Source organism: Frieseomelitta varia, unplaced genomic scaffold (assembly GCF_011392965.1).
Source record: "Frieseomelitta varia isolate USP_RPSP 00005682 unplaced genomic scaffold, Fvar_1.2 scaffold_310, whole genome shotgun sequence".
NCBI classification, from domain to species: domain Eukaryota; kingdom Metazoa; phylum Arthropoda; class Insecta; order Hymenoptera; family Apidae; genus Frieseomelitta; species Frieseomelitta varia.
The window spans coordinates 157385-178003 of record NW_025110047.1 but is presented as its reverse complement, the minus strand read 5'-3'; the positions used below and the strand labels follow the sequence as shown (position 1 = coordinate 178003).

Sequence of the window (20619 nt, the reverse complement as noted above, 5' to 3'; positions counted from 1 at the left end):
TAAGATATTGGTGAAAGTACTTAGTGCAAAATATACATAAAATTACATGAAATATTTAGTATAATTAATCGATCATAGATATTTTATTTATTTTTTTTTATGTGTGAAGGCATTTTTCTTCGCTTCCATCGATTTATCTTTTTTCATTTGTGTTACTTTTATTCGCAACTTCTTTCGTCTGTGAATTTGATTAGGAGCTAGTTCTCCATCAATCATTTGAAATTTGGCAGTGTCAAATTAATAAAAAACGAAAAGTAACTACTATTTTGTAACACAATCGTAGCGCTGCAGAGACTAAAGTATTCCCTGATCAATGTATAAATTCTTCAACTAGGAGAAAGTTTTGGCCTAGTATATCGAGATATTTAATAGTTTAGCTTCAGCTTCAGCCATACTAGACTAAATCTAAGACTAAATATATTAGCATTTGCTATCCAAAAATTATTTTTGGAAGATACTGTACAAATTTGTTTGTAAACAAAAATGTTTGTACAGTCGTAAAATGATAATTCAAGATAATAGCAACAGTATGTAAAAGAAATTTGCAACGAAAGAATCAATATCTATTTTGTCAGTTTGATAGTTTTAAGAGACGCGTATGCTAGCTATACTATTTATCTTACAAAATTATTAACCATCTCCAGTTTCTTTTGCTTTGTTACACACGTACGGAAGAATATAATTACATATTTCGTTATATTAAAAGTAAGGATACATTCATCTTAGAGACATTCTTATTCAGATTAATTTGTAAAATTCGACTAAAACACATACACACACTCTCTCTCTCCATATACATATATATTTGTCGTTCCTTCATAAGACGTACGTACAAAACTAATTAAACGATGTACTGCTGTACAATTTATCATGCTACTAATCAATAATTGAAAGCGCTATAATGCCAACCATGGATGATGACGAATTGCTTCGCGACTTCGATCTCCGTAGTCGTATGTAATTTCCACTCCTATAGGTATATTTTCTTTCGCCGTCAGTACCAGATGCGGCGTCGATCCCACCTCTACGACTCGAGCGATTAAATTACCGTTTCTTGAATGATTTACTAATCTACCTAATTTATCAGTCTCTGCTGTTGCATCGACGCTAGAAATACGATATTGATATTGATATTGTAGATGGTAGTTTACGATAATTTTACATTTTAAATAACAACGCTGGTAATAAAAGATACTTACCAATACTGATGATTACGATGTTGAAAATAATACATGTAGCATCCAGTATTCTGGTCTTGTGCATATATTTTCTCGCGTTTCTTCGCCGTTACTTGGTCAATTAGTTCACCGATATATTCTACTACAAATTCTCCTTTCATAAACTCTCGCGTTGTCACTATACCACGACCTTTACCAGCAAAGTGTTTTATCTAAAAAGAAAAGAAGACATAGTGTGTAGAGTTTGCGACAAAATAACAATTTTCTTTCGTCGAAGCGTCTTACTTCTAAGCCTTCCTCCACTTGACAAAGCACTTTATTCTCCATGTCACGTTGTTTCTCTTCCAACACTGCTTTCTTCGATTTTCTTACACTACGGCGGACTGGAAAGTAGTCAGTGAGCTTGTGATTTGTACTTTTGGCATTCAACGGATCTATCGAACGACTTATGGCAGACTGATTGCTATTTAATTTTCTACGGTTGTGACTGGCAGGCTTTTTAAATGACTGCTGCTCTAGGTTAAGCGCAGAAGTTATGACAGATTTCTTATGCATGTTTTCATTTGCATTTCTATCATCTAGATCCTCCAATTCACTGCTTGGCATCTTAATTCTATGTGGTGTCGAAGGACCATGGATAGGTACCGCGACGGGTGTTTCTGAAATTGTATTTACCGAATTATTAACAATATCACTTAAGCGAACGTTAATGGAACATTACCATCTGTTTTGAATTGACCAACGTCTATAAGAATGTCGTCTTGTATATCACTGGTTTCCTCGCTTCTGAAAAAGTTTTCTTCAATAGGCATCGTAGAAGCTTCATTTGTAGAAACATCTGCAATCTACGTTTGAAAACATGTAATTTTTAATAAAAATCTTTCCACATAACCCAAAGAGAAAACATTCAAAATTAAGAAATGAACCAATATTCTTGCAATTGCTTGAAATTTTATTCAATTTCCAAGGTATTGAAAATGAAGATTACATACTTGTGCATACAAAAAGGAATTTATACACGCATGTGGTTTGTGTTCCTCGGATACTGAATGGACTTGGCCCAAGTTGACATTTTTAACACTTTTACTGACATTCAACTTGGCCTCCTTCTTCATTGGTGAATTTGCCTCACATTGGCTGGACAAAGCAGTCCTCATATGAACTGTGTTCTTTGTTTGCACGCGTTTTCGCCTCCCTGCAATTAAACCAAGCTGTTTACGAACATTAAATTTCATAAATTCTTCTAAACGTGACACGTAATTTAAAAAAAAGATATCCCAACATAAAAAATTATATGCCATTATATATTTTATTGGTCTAATTATATTTCACTAGCCTAATTATTTTATTCTATTTTTTGTAATTATATACATCTTGTACACACGTATATCATGTGTCGTGTTTTATGTCTTATCATTGCAATAAAAAAAACACATTGTGTATCTAACAGCGCAAATATCTGCACTATTATTGTAGATTATCTTGCTGTCACAGAGAGACGTGCGTCGGTATCTATGATAACAATTGACACAGGAAATATTGTTATCATAGATAATTACAAGTGATTTTACTACACGCACGATTACTTATTCATAACGAATAGCGACATACAAAATACGAGGGAGAGCCATTCGGGACTCGACGTTTTCGTGCAGTGTGTTATTCACCTATGAATCTTGTAACATTCTTGCAATTGCACATGTACGAGCAAGAATTGATCTTGGCAATTTATTCCGAGAAGTTAGAAAACGAAGTTCTGGAAAAGCTATCTTCGAGAGAGAGAGAGAGAGAGAGAGAGAGAGAGAGAGAGAGAGAGAGAGAAAGTGAAACCTATCAAAACATAACCTGATTATCAGAAGCAAATGTTCAGTGAAAGTGTGGACGAATTTTCTCAAATTGCATCCCTACCTTTCACCATGTTACCCCTTGGTTTTCCCGCGCAACGTGCAAACACCGATTTGACTCTTCTCATACAAAACTCTGGTCTACCAACGAGACGAGTCGTTTCGGTCCACCTCGACGCTAATCGACACTGGTGTGTTCAACCATGAATGACGATTGCACGACGAATTCGAGTTCTCACGCTTGCCCGTCTATTTCTACGAGCACGAAGCGACATTTGAGACTAATACGAGAAATGATTTATGTCGTCGTCGTCGTTCGTCGAATTTCGTCGATCGATTCGAGGCGTGCCTTCAAAGGGGCGATGCATTAATTACAAACAACATCGAAGTAACGCACCGAACATGCCGCCATGTTGCCTACTCTAGATACGCCACGAGATGTACTATTATTAAATTAGACACTGACTTTGTCTTCGCCTTTGTTGCATTAGATACGTACTTATGTACACTATGTTTTAGATTAAATCTATCAATTTTCTTTGGTCACCTTTGTCTCTCGTACTCTTGTGGAATTTATCTTTTGGATGATGGAATCCTCGTCGGAGATCGATGCTTCAATAATGAAATAGATTTTTACAATAAGCGTTCATTTTCATTTCATTAGTCCGTATATTTCTTTATATCAAAGGCTATTTAAAGCTGGAAAACACAGGTGTCTTTGATCGCAAGAAAGTTTCTTTTCTTTAGAACGCGAATGTTTCCAAGGTGCGTGCGGTATTTGAAAAAATTTTAATTCTTTTCGAGTTAAGAGATGTACAGATGCGTGTAAAAATAATTTAACAGTCATTTAAATTGCACGATATACAAATGTCCACGTATGCATATGTATATTCCGTTCCAAGGATAACGAATACATCGCTGCGCGATTAACTCCTTGCCTTATGATTTCATTCTCAATCTTCATTTTTCAAATTACGTAAATATTTTATATCTATGTTGAATTCGTTGGATTCGCGAAAAATAAAACTTTTGTATGTATACATATATTGATACAATTAAATAGCTCAATTATTTTAAAGAAGAATTTAAATTATGTGTAAGATGTATATTAACGAATCTGAATATTTGAAAACAAACATAACCAAAAATGTGGGAAATTTTAAACTTACATTCTAAACAACAAAATGTCCATTTTTAAATTAAATAAATATTTTATATCAGTGTTGAATTCAGTTTACTTGTATCTATATCAATAAAATTAAATAATTTCATTATGTTAAAGAAGAATTTGAATTATGTATAAGATAGATTAACGGATCTGAATATTTGAAAACAAACATAACCAAAAATGTGGGAAACTTTAAACTTACATTTTAAACAACAAAATATTCATTTTTAAATTACGTGATTACTCTATATCTGTGTTAGATTCATTTTATTCATATGTATATCGATGCAATTAAATAATTGAATTATTTTAAAAAAGAATTTAAATTATGTAGAAGATATGTTAATAAATGTGAATGTTTGAACTTAACAAACCTAACCAAAATTGTGGAAAACTTTAAACTTACATTCTAAACAACCAAATGTGCAGATTTATGATACGTAAGTACTTTGTATATGTATGTTAAATTCATTTCGCGAAAGATAAAAATTTTATATGCACATATATATATATATATATATATATATATATATATATATATCGATACAATTGGATGGTTTAATCATTTAAAAAAAAGAAATTTGAATTATATGTTTAAAATCTCCTAAACTTAATTCGTTCGGGCGTGATAGGACTGTATTTCCAACAACAATTGTCACTGCGGTACGCGTGACATCGACAAAAAAAGAAAAAAAAAAAAAAACGTATATGTGCATCCATATATGGTCCAATGATTCTCGCCGGACGCATATACGCGTAGTCCATAGAACTCAAAGGGTCAACAAACAACGTTCTAAATAAACGTGTTTGTTTCCTTTATTTCGCCCGACCCCTTTTCATAGACGACGATCGTCGTCGGAGTCCAATTGCCCGTAGACTCGAGAAAATCAAATCGTCTTCGAACGGATGTGCGTGGTTTCCGGGAGTCAGCCACCAGATGGCGACGCGAGCGGCGCGAAGCTCGGATCGATCGTATTAGAACGACGATTATTTTTTAGACGGATTTAGGCGAGCGATTGTTGAATAGCAGGCGGGTGCGTATTATTTTGGCGAGAGTTTCGCTCGGGATCGTCCAGTTTCCCCGTGGGACTCGAGATCCGCCGGAAACTCGGTTACTCGACGTTCCTACGCGGAGTTGTCAGTCGTATTCTTTTCTTTTTACCGCGGATACTTTAAATCGACTAACGATCAGCGCGGCGCCACTGTGCGGCGTTGCCAAGCATCGTCTATCGGGTTCGTACTTATTTAAGTGCATCGCGGGGCCACGCGCTCTCACAAACACATGACACGCGGTGTCCATGGTTTGTTTACGCGTTCGTTGTGACTTCAGAGTACACGTGTTCGAATAAACGATCGGCCAAAAGCTCTCTCAACCGGTTAACCCCCTTCGCAACGTGTGTCAACGGGCCTGTTGTCTTGTGTCGTCCGTGTTCTTCGCCGTGACAGCCTACAGCCCCTGCTGCAGAGAAGAGCCGCCAAATTTCGGCCAACTTTATCTGTTCGAACGGTACTAAGATTTTCTGTCAGGCATTGTTTGTTAGTGAGAGGGAGAGAAAGAAAAAGAAAGAACGTTGCGAACTGTTCTCTTCTCGAGTATCACGTGCCAACATCCAAACGCGTCTCGTTGATATATTGTTCGTACGTCGTTGACACGCCGACGCCTTCGCTCGCTGCACGCTTTAAATTTGCATGCGTCGTCGTCATGAAAAATGTAGTTACGAAACGAAGTCGATAGATGTCGGAATATCCCGGTTTGTTTTCTCGCTCGCTCTAGACACACCTTGACTCTCTTTTTTTTCTCGTCGCGTGCCTCTCGACTTAAAAGTCGAGCTAGCTTCGAATATTTCTATCCGGGATCGCAAAACTGAAAATCTCTACCGATCGTTTTCTCCTCGAGGAGGAGCAATGGGCAATTTTTTTTTCTCCCCAGGTTTAACGCGCTCCTGAAAACGTCCCCTTATATCGACGCGAACCGGCAACGTCGCGCCAGTCATAGCCTGCAAGCGGCGGCCATAGCCGTGAGCGCGTGTGTTTTTGTATTTGCATCTCGCGGTGGGCCGGGCGAATGCCAAGATGGCGGCAGCCGTGTCTGTCGAACGCGCTTTAATCGTACGCTCGGCCTAGGCCGCGCGAATGTCACTGCAACCACAGCCGTACGGTAAACTCTAAACGTCGTTCGTCTCGCAGCTCGAGCAATCCACTGGCCGAGAAGTTGTCACTGAGTGATGCAGCGTGTCTGACGAGGCACTGGCCAGAGGTTGCTCCCCGCAGCAAGGGGAAAAAAAAAAAAGAAGTTGCCGTGTTCCGTGCGTCCTGTCACTCCAGTTAGCATCTACCGACCGCGTACGGCGAGGACGATCGCTCGCCCGTTGAGGGCTCCTGTCCAGAGACGCACTCCGTTCACCTTGGCTCTCCGATAATCTAGAAGGTTACGAAAGGATCTGCTGACATGGTGAGAGCCTTTGTTTATATGATTCGTTTCCTCTTCGTTCAGGCACCTGCTTGACGCGCGTGTCCATCGTCATTCAGTGAATCTTCGTTAAGCGTTGTTTCGCATGATTCGCGCGCGTTGTTCTCCCTCCAATTTTTTTTTTCATTGTGTCCCAGAAAGCTCGCCAATAATCTCTCCTTTTTCTTCTGGTTTTTTAAATTCTCTTCCTACAAAGTACGAACTACGGTCTATCAGAAAATAATGTTGCAGACGTTGTTTTTTTTTATAACTGTTGATGTTGTTTGCTTCATTGTTGCCTGTATTCGTTTCTTTTTTCATGATAAACAAATCCATAGATGTGGGATGATATTAAGATGTATATGAAAGGATGCTCGCATGCAATGGCGTTTTAAATTTAACGTATACTTGCATTCATAGATAAAAAGTTATTCAAAGTATAAAAATAGATAAGTTATAACCTAGAACGAATTGAGACACATGATCCATTGTTTTGTTATAAATTTACTAGTATCTATAATTTATAAATAATGGTTCTGTCGTTGAAATAATAATGTTATTTTCTGAATGAATTGTTTCTCAGTCAAACAAAAGGGATAAGGATGCAATAAACGAGGATAGTAGCAGCGATGAAGATGAAGATCCCGACAACATGGGTGTACCTGGTAAGTAATTTGATTTCTGAATGCAAAGAACTGTCATACCTAACACATAATCATTCTCTTCAGGTGGTGGAAAAGACCTTGCCACTGCCACAGGGATTGCAAATATTAAGGATGAAAAGCCTGCAGATGCTCCATCTAATGCTATGGCTAAAGGGCAGGGAGGTTTAAACAGTAAGAATCAACACAATGAAACAATGTAACGAATCTAAAAAAAATTGTATTTGAAATCATATTTCTTTCACAGTGATGAACCAGAAGATTGGAAACAAAATTCCTGGTGGATTAGTGACTAAAACAGCGGCACCAGGTTATGAAATGGTACGTGTAGGAGGATCACAGGGTACGCCACCTGGTTTTGTTAATGCAAACCATTTAGGACAATTAGGCCAGTTGGCTGCTGCCGGTGGACCATATTTTCCACCAGGTTTGGCAACTCTTGCAGGTTTTAATCCTGCGGCCTTCTTTCCACCAAGTAAGTACAAAGTATATTTTACTAATTCATAAAATTTTACAATGTATACAGTATGTGTGCAATCAGAAGAGTTCATTCTTATTTGTAAAAGATCAAGTAAGAATCAAGTACATATTCAATGTATGTATAAATCAATTATGCACATACATTATTATTTTTGCAATAACATAATTACTTTTGCAATTACTTTTTGTACTTGTATATCCTCATAAATTTCATACTATAATGTTAACATTGCTAATTTAAGTTATCTAATTAACCATTGTATCGTTTGCAATTATTTTAAATGGTATTATTAAATAATACATTAAATAAGTGGCTGAATAGTTATGAGTATTATTTTCCAGGTATGGATATGAGCTTAATGAGCGGTTTTATGGGCATGCCAGGAATGAACATGGGAGTCAATCCACTAGTTCAGTTGTTAAACCAAAATGGTTTAAATCCAAACTGGCCAGCTGGTCTATCAGGTATTTTTTACTTTTTTAATGTTTTGAGGACACTTTACATGGTCGTAAAATTATTGAAACTTAGGTAATTATTATGTTTGTAACAATACTAATTGGAATCATTTAATATTGTTGGTAACTATAATATAATAATACAACATAATATACTAATAACTAATAATAAAATTACTATAATACGTAATAAAATTATAATCTCATGATATACTGATTACATGATTTAAAATGTTATTGCAGGCAAAGCTGTGTCTCAATTATGGATGAATGCTGGAGATCCTGCGAAGATGAACATGCAACCAAATATACCAGAAGAGGAAGAAGTGGATGACGATGATATGGGTGTCGCGGAAACGTACGCCGATTACATGCCAACCAAACGTATGTCTAATTTTATTTTCAAAATTTAATAACTGACTTCTTAGATTAATTTAGATTAATTAATGTAACGTTAACGTTAAAGTTAAGCTTGGTCGAAAACACCCGGATCCTGTCGTGGAAACTGCATCGTTGTCTAGCGTCGAGCCAACGGATGTTTGGTACAAGGTTTCGATACCAGAAGAAACGATACGAACTGGAGCTTTGTCTGCGTTGCAACTTGAGTCAATAACGTACGCATCTCAGCAACACGAACACCTCTTGCCGGACGGTACACGCGCTGGTTTCCTTATCGGTGATGGTGCAGGAGTCGGCAAAGGACGAACCATAGCCGGAATTATATTCGAGAATTATTTGAAGGGAAGAAAACGCGCTATCTGGGTCTCCGTATCCAATGATCTCAAGTATGACGCAGAGCGCGATTTGAACGATATTGGCGCGTCGAAAATTGAGGTATTGTTTAAATTGAAAATATTGGTTATGTAAAAACATAAAATTTCATCAAATACAAATTGTGTTTTTAGGTTCATGCGTTGAATAAATTCAAGTACGCGAAGATCTCGTCGGCGCAGAACGGCAACGTGAAGAAAGGAGTGATATTCAGTACGTATTCGGCTCTAATCGGAGAATCCTCGCAGAGTGGTGGAAAATACAAGAGTCGGTTGAAGCAGCTTTTGCAGTGGTGCGGCGAAGATTTCGATGGACTGATTATATTCGACGAGTGTCATCGGGCGAAGAATTTGTGCCCTACAGGAAGCTCAAAGCCCACCAAAACTGGTCCGTATATTAAACACGTCATTCATGTTACAAATTTGTAACTTGCTTGGCGTATTTATAATATTAAAATTCCAAATGTATTCCAGGTTTGACAGTATTGGAGTTACAGAACAAGCTTCCCAAAGCTAGAGTCGTTTACGCTAGTGCCACGGGTGCGTCTGAGCCACGTAATATGGCGTATATGGTCCGATTAGGCATGTGGGGCGAAGGAACGCCGTTCCCCGAATTCAACGATTTCATCACCGCCGTGGAGAAGCGGGGAGTCGGCGCAATGGAGATCGTAGCGATGGACATGAAGCTACGAGGCATGTACATTGCGCGACAGCTGAGCTTTCACGGCGTAGCTTTCAAAATAGAGGAAGTACCGTTATCCAAAGACTTCACCGAGATCTACGATTGTTCCGTACAACTTGTGAGTACCGAAATAGAAAAATCCAACGACGTCGAGTCGATCAATAGCAACAGTCGATAACTGTCGAATCTTGTGTCAGTGGGTCGAGGCAATGCAAAGATTTCAAGAGGCGGCGGAGTTGTTGGACGCTGAGAATCGTATGAAGAAAACCATGTGGGGGCAATTCTGGTCGTCTCATCAGCGTTTCTTCAAGTACCTTTGTATCGCGGCCAAGGTGAAACACGCCGTGGCAGTCGCGCGGGAGGCCGTGAAGTGCGGGAAATGCGTGGTCATCGGTCTACAATCTACCGGCGAGGCACGCACGTTAGAACAGTTGGAACGCGACGACGGTGAATTGAGCGATTTCGTTTCCACTGCGAAGTAAAAATCCATCATTCGGTTTTAATAATTTAATGAAATAGAAACAGAAAGGAAGGGAAAAATACTGATTCGTCTCTGTATGAATGTGTTTATTTTAGAGGAGTGCTTCAGACGTTGGTCGAGAAGCACTTTCCAGCGTCGGATCGCAATCACATACACCGGGTTCTCGGCATCGAACCGTCGAAGATGCAGAGACTGGAGGATCTCGACGACGTCGACGGTGCCGGTGGTTCTGCGAGTGGAAGCAAGAGGAAACCGATACGACAGGCTGCTCAACGAGCCTCGAAGAGAGTTCGTACGTTTCCGTCTGATGACGATTTCACCGACGACGAGAGAAACGGTGGTGGGCATAGCTCCGGCTCGGAATACAAACAGAGCGGTAGCGAGAGCGAGGATGACCACAGGACCGATGAAGAGAGTAACATCACCTCTGATTCTTCCTACAATTACAGCGAATCAGACTCTGGTAGGTTTTACGTTATCAACGTTATCAACGTTCAGTTTAGTATTTAGGGTTTCTAATTGTGAAGCGTAAATACATGTTGATTTTGGAAATAAATGATAATTTTCCAGACTACAAAGCTAAATTGAAATACTTAATAAGTATACTTAATAAGTAAAAATTGAAAACTTAATAAGTATACTTTGTTCAAATCGTTGTGAGATAAGGGGATTAATTGGGGATTACATTAATTCAGTTGAAGTTCATTCTATTAATTTCGCGTTCACATTGTAGATTCGGGCGACGGGAGGCGAAGGAAAAAGGGCGCTAAGAAGCAAAAGAAACCAGTGAAAAAACGAACTGGTATATATTCCACGTTCTCAGAGATATCTCCGTAAGTATTAATGTAAATGTAGCGATGATACATTGGTGGATTATGCAGGACCTACGGGCGCTGGAGCAACGCGCAATCGTGCGCCATCGAGAGACGCCATAGAGCGTGCTTACACCATGAAGAAGGAGTTGCTATCACAAATCGAGGATTTAGGGGACCGATTGCCACCGAATACTTTGGATCAACTGATCGACGAGTTTGGCGGGCCGGAAAATGTGGCTGAGATGACCGGTAGAAAAGGGCGTGTAGTTCAGACCGAAGATGGTACTATTCAGTATGAATCCAGGTCTGAGGTGGACGTTCCATTAGAAACGCTTAATTTGACCGAAAAACAGAGGTATACGATCAATTTGTCTTGCAATGTACGTTGCAAAAAGGTGACTAAAATCAATCGATCACAATAGGTTTATGGATGGTGAGAAAACGGTGGCCATTATCTCGGAAGCAGCCAGCAGTGGTATATCACTGCAGAGCGATAGACGAGCGAGGAACCAGATGCGAAGAGTGCACATCACTTTGGAATTACCGTGGAGCGCGGACAGAGCGATACAGCAGTTCGGACGGACGCATCGTTCCAATCAAGTGAATGCCCCGGAGTATATATTTCTCATCTCAGATTTGGCTGGCGAACGACGATTCGCGTCCATCGTTGCGAAACGTTTGGAGAGTCTTGGAGCCCTGACGCACGGTGATCGAAGGGCCACAGAAACCAGGGATTTCTCCCAGTTCAATATCGACAACAAATACGGACGTGCAGCGCTCGAGGCGACAATGAGAACTATAATGAAGTTCGTATGCTTCTTATAATTTGACAAATTATTACATATGAAAAAATACATCATTATACATTAATACTATTGCGCGTTTTTCATCCATCAACGTGATTTACTGAGTTAATTTATTTGTTTCTTGTAAATGAAATACTATAGGTACGAACCACCGCTGGTACCACCGCCGCAGGACTATCACGGAGACTTCTTCAAAGATGTGGCTGACGCATTGGTTGGCGTTGGTTTGATTTGCAACAGCGAGAGCACGCCCGGCTTGCTCACGTTGGACAAAGACTACAACAACATGTCGAAGTTCTTGAATCGTATTCTTGGTATGCCGGTCGATCTACAAAATCGGCTGTTCAAATACTTCACCGACACCCTGACGGCGATTGTCACGCAAGCGAAGAAAACCGGCCGTTTCGACATGGGTATCCTCGATCTTGGCACGTCTGGAGAGAACGTGAAGAGGGTTAGGCTGTATCGTTTCCTGCGAAAGCATGCCACCGGAAAGGCGCCGACCGAGCTTCACGTTGTCCACGTTGAACGTGGAATGAATTGGGCAGAGGCAATGGACAAGTGCTCCGAATTAACGGGGTCGAAAGAGGGATTCTACTTGAGCCATCAAATCCGCAATGGGAAACAAACCGCGATCCTTGCTGTTGCGGTAGATACCGGGAAGAAGAAATCCGAGAGTAAAAAGGATCAGCTATATATGGTTTACAGGTACAACATTTTCTTCGTGCATTAAATATAAGAACATGATTATTATGAGTTAATTTAAAATTGAGCGCGTGTCGTGATCATGTACTTTTTTTGAAAGACCCAATACAGGTTTACAATTGAGACAAGAGTCTCTGGGTGAATTGGAGAAAAAGTATAAGAAGGTGTCTTCGGACGAAGCGGAGCCACACTGGTCTCAACAATACGAAGCGTCTGTAGATACGTGTTCGCACGCTTACTGGCGCGGCAATTGTAAAAACGCGACTCTTGGTATGGATTGCGAAGTTGGGCTCCGAAGGCGTTCCTACAACGTATTGTCAGGTTCGGTACTGAGCGTTTGGAGCCGAGTCGAAAGCATTCTTGCAACTCGTTCTGCACACAACTCCAAGATGCAAGTCGTACGTTTGCGAACTGGTAAGTTTTACGAAGATTTTAATGACAAAGCGAGACGATGACAAAATAACGATTTAAATGATAAAATGATAAAATGACAAATATAAAGTCACGTGGTAAGCACAAAGCGGGAATTGTTGCAAATGTTTTTTTTACTCCTTTGTTACAGATGAAGGTTTAAAAATAGTCGGTACTCTTATTCCAAAATCCTGTATGGAGATATTACGTCAAGAATTGTCATCAGATGCCGAGAATACCGAAGAACTTACATTTTGAACAATTCGTTAATTCGCTTTTATAGGTGAGTAACTGATGCAATTTCGAAAATGAGATTTATCTTAACTCTGTTGAGGTTTAACGAATTCTTTTTTAATTTATTACCAAACGCAGGACCAAAAGAAGCGATTGATGTGAATATAGCGTGGATAAATCCCTCTTCTTAAGTCTTACGACGAAATTCAGTAAAGAAGAGGGTGCACTTGCGAATATATGGCAAAGGCGTAAATTAATTAAGTCAGTTGATAAGGATGTACCAGGTAGATAACGAAAGTTGGAATTTATGAACTCCCCCCTGGTTTGGTAACGACGAGAGTGAAACGAACGTGTGACATGAACAATTTCCAACCTGCGAATTGCACGAGAGTCGAACTTATCTTTTCGTTAGGTTTTCGACAGGTTGTTTACGTCAGATGTTCTGACCAGGTATACTTTTCTCGCCTGTTGCATCTCGAAGGATTATTAACTAGCTAGAGTATTTCTTTTTCTTCTTTCTAATTTTAGTCGTAGACTGCGCTCGCGTTTAACCGGGCGTTTAGTGGAAACGAATATCTTTTTCTACTTTCCATTTGTCTTCTTTTCACGCTGGATAAAAGAAAAAAATTAAATATATATATATGTATCTCAAATCCATAATAGTTACACACGAAGTACATTTGCTATTATAACTCCTTTTATGCCAGACATATTACATTGTTTTGTAAAATACGTCGGTGCACATAGAGCGATGATTTCTTTTCTTCTTTCCTGCGACTGCGTTGCGTTGTAGATGAGTTTTAACCGATATAAGGGATAGCTTTACGTTTGCGTCTATTACGAAAACAAAGCAAAAAATGAAAAACAAAAAAAAAAAAGAAAAAGAAACCGATATCGAGTTTTTATGTGGAGGCGTAAGATTATAAACTATATAACGATGCGTATGACTTAAGAAGCCGTATCTTATGCTAATCATATCTCAAAGAACAAATTGGTGAGGATCGATCGTTAGTTAAAATCCTAGTTAGGCGAAGGTTTTCTTACTTGCATATATATCGCGACTGATTAATGGAAAAACTACACTATTGGAAAAGTAAGGAAAACCTGACAGAAATGATATACAAGTAGCGTTAGAGGTAAATACACGTATAAGAGTGACAGTGCAACAAATAGTCGATTCTCGCTGGAATATACACAGATGTATACGCAACTGTTCCAATTCTTTTGTTTGATCGTTAAACTGATCGGATAGTTAATTAATGACCATTACTACTGCTATCATTAACCCTATCGCCGGAAGTAGACATTCCCAATGCTGCGTCTCGCTCTGAGAGTAGTTTCCTTCAAGATAAAAATGATAATTGAAATCAAGCGACTTCAGTCTTCAACTTTTAATTATTTATCGAAAGTTAAGTCGAAACAACAGTGTAATTGTTGCTAGCACAATATTATATAATGCAAATTATATAATATTCATTTCGTGCATTCGTCTGGCCGCGAAAGGGTTAATATTATTACATTATGCTACTATTATTAGTATTAGTACTCCAATTGCAGAACAATTATTACTATTACAAGGGAATCGGGAGACGAGGTAGAGTAAACGGGAGTTCGACTTTGTAAATTTTTGCGTTGAAAACTAACGTTCGTTAACTTGTGAAACGAGTGCCAAGGTAGTGTGTGATTCTCGTTCGTTACTGCAAAAATGTTCGTCTTTCGTAGTGTATTTATGCGAAGTGTAATTTCTTTTTTTTTTAATCTTTTATCATGTTAGACAAAACGATAACGGCGTTATCTCAACGATATTAGCAATGATAAGTTGGAAAAACAAGACGGATGATTTAAAAAAAAAAAAAAAGAGAAAAGAAAGATTGCGTTCGAGAAGGTGTGCGGAACCTCGTCTCGCAATAATTCTCTATTTACAAGTAGTCAACATTTACAAGCAAAAAAATTAGATTCAAACGATTACAGCATGACAGTATATTTATATTCAGAAATCATAAGGTAGTCATGCGACTCGCATGTATATTGAGTAGATGTCCTGTTGTTCGTTTGTACGCCCGGACAAGTTTTGATAGAGCTACGTTTGAAATTGGATCTCGCAATCTGTTGTCTATACGATAAACAAGAAAAGAAAACTGGAAGATCCATTTGAACATAAAAATGGTGAATAGGGTATCTTGAAAAAAAAAGAAAAAAAAAAGAAAAAATCAATAGAATTTTAAGTAGAATCTCCATTAGAGAAATGAAATAGAAACAAAAAAAAAAAAAAAAAAAAAANGATTAACGCTAGAACTACCGGCAATTAAAATGTAAAATTTCCATCAGAAATGTTAAAGTAAAAAAGAAAAAAAAAAAAAAAAAAAAAAAAAATAATAGTAATAACAACAAATTCGAGGATATGTGAAAATTAGCGTTTGCGTGTTTAGACGCTGTCGAAACGAGAAAATTGCCATGTGAATATTTTCTTGTCTTCGCAACTATTCTTACTACAGAGAATCGTTTTGATGTAATCCATTTGAGAGAACAAAATTTGAGAATAATACGTTTCTACGGATACACTATATATTGCATTTATAAAACAGGAAGAAACAAAGCGAAAAACGGGGGAAGAATATAAAATACGTAGCGTAAAATAAGAAACTTTTTATTGCGTTGTCTTTTCCCGTGAAAAATTGGTATGATAGAGGATATTTAATAAATTATTTATTACTGTACATTATAAAAATAATTTGTTCGAGTGATCATCCGTTCATTTTGTTTATTTGTGTTTTAATTATGTGAGGCATGTTCATTTCGTATAAAGCCGCAACATTTGTATAGAGAAATTCTCTCTCTCTCTCTCTCTCTCTCTCTCTCTCTCTCTCTCTCTCTCTTCCGTAAACGTGGAGATTCTTGATTAAAGTTATCGGAGACAAAACCATCAGCTAAAAGCAGAGAAAAAAAAATAGAAAAAGAAAAAAAAAAGAGAAATTAAAATATTAAAAGTGATTTTGTGATTATAACAAAACATTTTCACAAAGTGTAAATATATATATTAAAGGATATAAAGCAGATTTAGGTCATACGTGTACCTTGTATTCGATATTTTTACAATTCTTGCTTGAGTTCCTATTACAAACAAGGTGTTATTTATAAATGTGGTATCTAGTATACGTGGAAACCAGGCACCACAATTGCCGGAACGATTCCTTTCGTAATGTGCTGTGTTTTGTGAATTCGAGTAAGAGACTCTAAGAATCCTATGCATATATACATATATATATGTGTGTACGTGCGTGTACGTATATATACATGTATAAATGTTTTCTGTGTAATGTAAAATCAATATTTCTTAGTAAAAAAATGAAAAAAAAAGAGAAAAAAAAGTAACGTTAACAAGGCTCGATCTTTCGAACTTTAAAAAAAGCTACACACACTTATCAATTACAATATCGCATTAACGTTATTTTCCTCCGTTACTGCGTAATTGCTTAAATAGTGATCGTCGTGCATCTTTTTCTCCTGTTGCTTTGAAACGTATATGTTGTACCGCGAAAAAGCGTCCGGAAAACATTGATTCGTAGGCGTATAAAATACAATGGATCCCCGTAAGAAAAGGATTATATAAATTGTTTCCTTTTGCAAGCACAAACTCAGTACTTGCATTGAATCGTATTAACAGCAAATAAAAAGTCTTATATAAATATCAGTCTACTGCACTGCAATTTGTCGACCACCGCGATTTTGTTTTTCTCTTTCCATCATACGAAATATAGTAGAAAAATTGGAAAACTTGGTTTCCTCTCTGCATGCATGGTTTCTCGCATCGTCTTTGCCCAAAGGTGCAAAGCGGCGTAACAATTATACAGTCACGCGTGTACATAGGAAATTAAAAAGAAAGAAAGAACAAACGATTCTGTAAATACATAAAATCTTTATCGTTTGTTTTAATATTTATTAAATTAACACATGAATCGTGGTTTTAATCTTTTTTTTACATAGCATTACCCACGACTTACGTTACGTATAAAAAAAACTGTACAGTTTTAACATTTTTCGTTTTTTTTTTTTTCTTTTACCCTTCTTAAGTTGTAAGAACGAGAAAACATTCATTCGGCCTTTCGGAATTCATTTACGCACAAGTCGCACACAGTCGCTCGTTTTTCAACTTCAATTTCCTATCCGTTTATATATCGTAAATACATATATCACCAAATACTTCGTCTACATGTATGCATTCCCATCGATGAATCACTAACGAGTGGAAGTACTTTGGTATAGAGTGTTATTTAGTGAAAAGCATAGAGCAGCATGAGAAACGTGCAAAATCCGATAATAAGGCCGAGTATAAGCGAATCTCGTCTTTTACGCAGATTTATCCTTTGCACTAGACTATTTACTGCTGGAAACCGGTTTGAAATGTCGTTCAGTCTGGTCTGTATACGTTTGAATGTTTGCCTCTGGGTCATCAAATGATCTCGTGTCTCCATTGCTATACTTATTTGATCATTCAACAACCGATCCGAACTGAAAAAGGGAATTTCCTTCAGTCTTGTAGTCACCAAAAAGTGTGACACGGTGCTTTACATCATATACGTATAATTAACTGCGTAAATTGCCATAAAACGAATGATATAAAAAGCGATACTCACTTATGAACATGTTGATTCTCTTTCATATACATTTCCCGTCGGTTCAGCCCGCTCACACTTTTGTAATTACTGTGCTCCATACAACATTTATAAACTCATAGTCAAACATGTAAAGGGAAACAATTCAAAGTAATAAAATAACAGATATACGTACTCGATCTCTTTACGGACATTCCCTAGCAGATCTTCTCTGTCTCTCCTTGCAGCAAAATTATTTCTAATTTTGTTGAACTCCAGTTTGTAATCTTTCAATATGTCTTTATGGCGTTGCATCGTGTGTAACATTGCAGCGCCATTTGGTTGCAATTTGCTCATTCTCTCATTTATAGAAAATAACTACAACAAATAACAACAAACAAACATATAGTTTAGATCATTGAAAACATAACATGAATATAATAACGTGATGATAAATATATTTTAAATTTACTTTGGACAATAGTGCTTCTATTTCAGAGGCCATGTTCTCAAACACGTGTTCTTCATCCAAAAGAGGTACTTCATCTGTATTGACAAGCTTGGATCCGCTATTGACACCAAGCTTGCTGAATGCTACTAGTTTTGCATCAATCTCATTTTCCAAGTGTCTTGCCTGCCTTCTAAGATCTAAAATTTAATACGAAATTAATTAATTACCTATAGCGATAAATCTGTGTAAAGATATAATTAATAGGCAGAGTATCATATTCAAATGTAAGTTACATGAATTGCTTTTAATCTAAGAGATAAAAAATTGTCTAGTAACAGCAGTATCAATAGCAGCTTCCGATTGTTAAAGTAAGATGACTAATTAATTTTTCAATATGAGGTTAGGTACACTTTTGCACCAAAATTTGCTGGAAAACCGTCATAGCATTTATACCATTTACAAAGTGATCTCATTGCGAATAAACCTATCGCGTCAAGTGAATTTTTATCTTACGATTGTAATAATAAAATCCTTTTGAATTGTTTTGTATACGTTAACGAACGAGTTCCGATATACAACGAAAGTAAAGTACTTTAATATAACCTCTGAAAGCGAAAACTTTCATTTCTATTAAATTCGAGCAAAAGCTTATAGTGTAATATCATGTTTCGTCGTTAGACGCGACGAAAGGAACGAAATTAAGAGTAGAATGACATATGTCAAAACAAGCCGTTGTATTACTTGTTGCAAGATTATTTCAATAGACAGGGACTGACAAAACCGCGGAGAATGAATCAAAGAATGTAAGCGATAGTTTCGGACGAGATCTACCTTCCCAATCGACAACGTCTAATGCGTTAGCCATTTGTTGTTCACAAATCACGAACGCGATAGTTTCTTTTCTATGATATGTGGACAGTTACGCTCGAGGTAACATAGTTCCGCGGAACATATGATGGCAGTAGATACCAATTACGTGCATAGCGACGCGGTCTGAATGCGGTCTTCCGACGATGTATACTTGTACGCACGCGGTGGGAAATTTAAATCGTCTCGAGCGTGGTTCAACGAAGCTTTTGAAAAGCTTCTGACAAGTTTTTAATTTCGAGTTTTGATAGGTTCTCCGGATTTAATATATCCGAAAGAGTGTTGTACCTTTGATATATGTAATATGGATATATATAAATATATATATATATACAATATCGTTGTCTTCGATCTTTTACATTGTACTTTATTTTTCATCTTTATAAAAGTATAAAAATATCCATCGAACTTTCAAGATACTTTCTGAGAGTTTTTCAAGTTTCAGCCTTAATTTTAGAAAAAAAACAAATATCAAAATCAAAATTCGAAGGTTGAATGTCCATCGTTATACAGGAAAGAAAGGAAAGAAAGAAGATGATTCTACATAAAAAGTGTAGTATAGTCTGAAAGAAAGAATAAAATTTTTTCATTTGAAGCTTCGTTTTCAAGAGAATAAACTTTGAATTTTAAACTCGACTTTTTCGAAAACAAAACAAATTTTATTCTACATTTTTGATCTGGTTTTCGCGCGCAAAATAACCGTCTGTTAATTATTTATTTTTTTTCAAAAGTAGGACTAGCTGAATTCAACAATACTTGACAAATTTTTATATTTATAATTTTCGCCGAAAACAAAGCCTCGAGTGAAACAATTTTATTACTTTTTTACGCAAAATCATTTCATTATCGAACCGGAAACACTTTGTACATTTATTTAAAAATTGTCCAATCAGATTTTACGGATGGAAAATGAAACATGGCGGAGGGAGTTAAGCAAATAAGTTTAAGCACTGCTATAAAACGAAATTATGTTTATTATCTCATGTGTCTCGGTTTGAATAGAAAAGAAAAAAAGATCAGAGAAGAAAATTTGAATTTCGATCTTTCTGAAAGTAATCGTCAAATTCTTTTGTTATGTATTGACTGAAAGCTATCGTTAAATTCGTAATCGTTTTTTTAAATAACTACAACTGTAAGTAAAAATAATTTTAGTATAGCGAGTGAAGTAACTCTAATCAAGTTTTAATTGAATGTTTTATTAACAATTTTAAGCATTGTTCAGAATTTTGATAAATGAATTAATTTTATTTGTTTCAAAGGTACAGGTATTATTTGACAAATTTCTTCACTCAAGTATATTCAACATCTTTACTTACTGTCATGAAGAATTTTATTGAAGTAAATCAAAACGGATGAAACACAAGAATTCACGTAAAAATTTCCTTACGTATAATACGATTATCAATATCTCTTTCTCTTTCCATTACAATTTCTGTTAAAATTTTTACACAATTGCATAGTGCTGATTTTTATAAAAATCAGTTTTACAAAATGTCATATTTTTTGTTTCACTCATCTAACCGCTGTTAGGTAGAAGCAGCAGCAACTAAACCGGTTTTCGGCGGGAT

General features: G+C 37.0%; 3 protein-coding genes across 7 annotated transcripts; 1 reads left to right on the top strand and 2 right to left on the bottom strand.

Moving 5' to 3' along the window:
- Window positions 1-100: 100 nt before the first annotated feature.
- Window positions 101-3806, bottom strand: LOC122529823 (histone-lysine N-methyltransferase PR-Set7). Of its 4 annotated transcripts, none has more exons than XM_043656285.1 (6): window positions 3570-3806; window positions 2171-2373; window positions 1900-2023; window positions 1464-1837; window positions 1200-1390; window positions 101-1107 (listed from the first exon to the last, which is right to left on the bottom strand). In XM_043656285.1, exons 2-6 carry the CDS (start codon window positions 2333-2335, stop codon window positions 897-899), a joined length of 1065 nt encoding a protein of 354 aa, XP_043512220.1. In that variant the 5' UTR covers window positions 2336-2373; window positions 3570-3806; the 3' UTR covers window positions 101-896. The 4 variants fall into 4 exon arrangements, with proteins under 4 accessions (XP_043512220.1, XP_043512218.1, XP_043512217.1 ...); XM_043656283.1 differs by lacking the exon at window positions 3570-3806 and adding an exon at window positions 2846-3478; XM_043656282.1 differs by lacking the exon at window positions 3570-3806 and adding an exon at window positions 3087-3478.
- Window positions 3807-6183: 2377 nt separating this feature from the next.
- Window positions 6184-14847, top strand: LOC122529811 (protein strawberry notch). 2 transcript variants are annotated; one of them, XM_043656261.1, is made up of 18 exons: window positions 6184-6642; window positions 7223-7304; window positions 7368-7475; window positions 7549-7776; window positions 8124-8246; window positions 8481-8621; window positions 8704-9071; window positions 9143-9395; window positions 9482-9807; window positions 9887-10167; window positions 10266-10633; window positions 10904-10972; window positions 11052-11340; window positions 11408-11791; window positions 11933-12499; window positions 12597-12910; window positions 13062-13190; window positions 13280-14847. In XM_043656261.1, exons 1-17 carry the CDS (start codon window positions 6640-6642, stop codon window positions 13163-13165), a joined length of 4008 nt encoding a protein of 1335 aa, XP_043512196.1. In that variant the 5' UTR covers window positions 6184-6639; the 3' UTR covers window positions 13166-13190; window positions 13280-14847. The 2 variants fall into 2 exon arrangements, with proteins under 2 accessions (XP_043512196.1, XP_043512195.1); XM_043656260.1 differs by having other exon boundaries at window positions 13059-13190.
- Window positions 14848-17196: 2349 nt separating this feature from the next.
- LOC122529835 (Golgi SNAP receptor complex member 1) lies at window positions 17197-19158 on the bottom strand. Its single transcript, XM_043656307.1, has 5 exons — window positions 19016-19158; window positions 18206-18381; window positions 17930-18111; window positions 17776-17844; window positions 17197-17650 (listed from the first exon to the last, which is right to left on the bottom strand). Exons 1-5 carry the CDS (start codon window positions 19047-19049, stop codon window positions 17413-17415), a joined length of 699 nt encoding a protein of 232 aa, XP_043512242.1. The 5' UTR covers window positions 19050-19158; the 3' UTR covers window positions 17197-17412.
- Between the last annotated feature and the right edge of the window lie 1461 nt (window positions 19159-20619).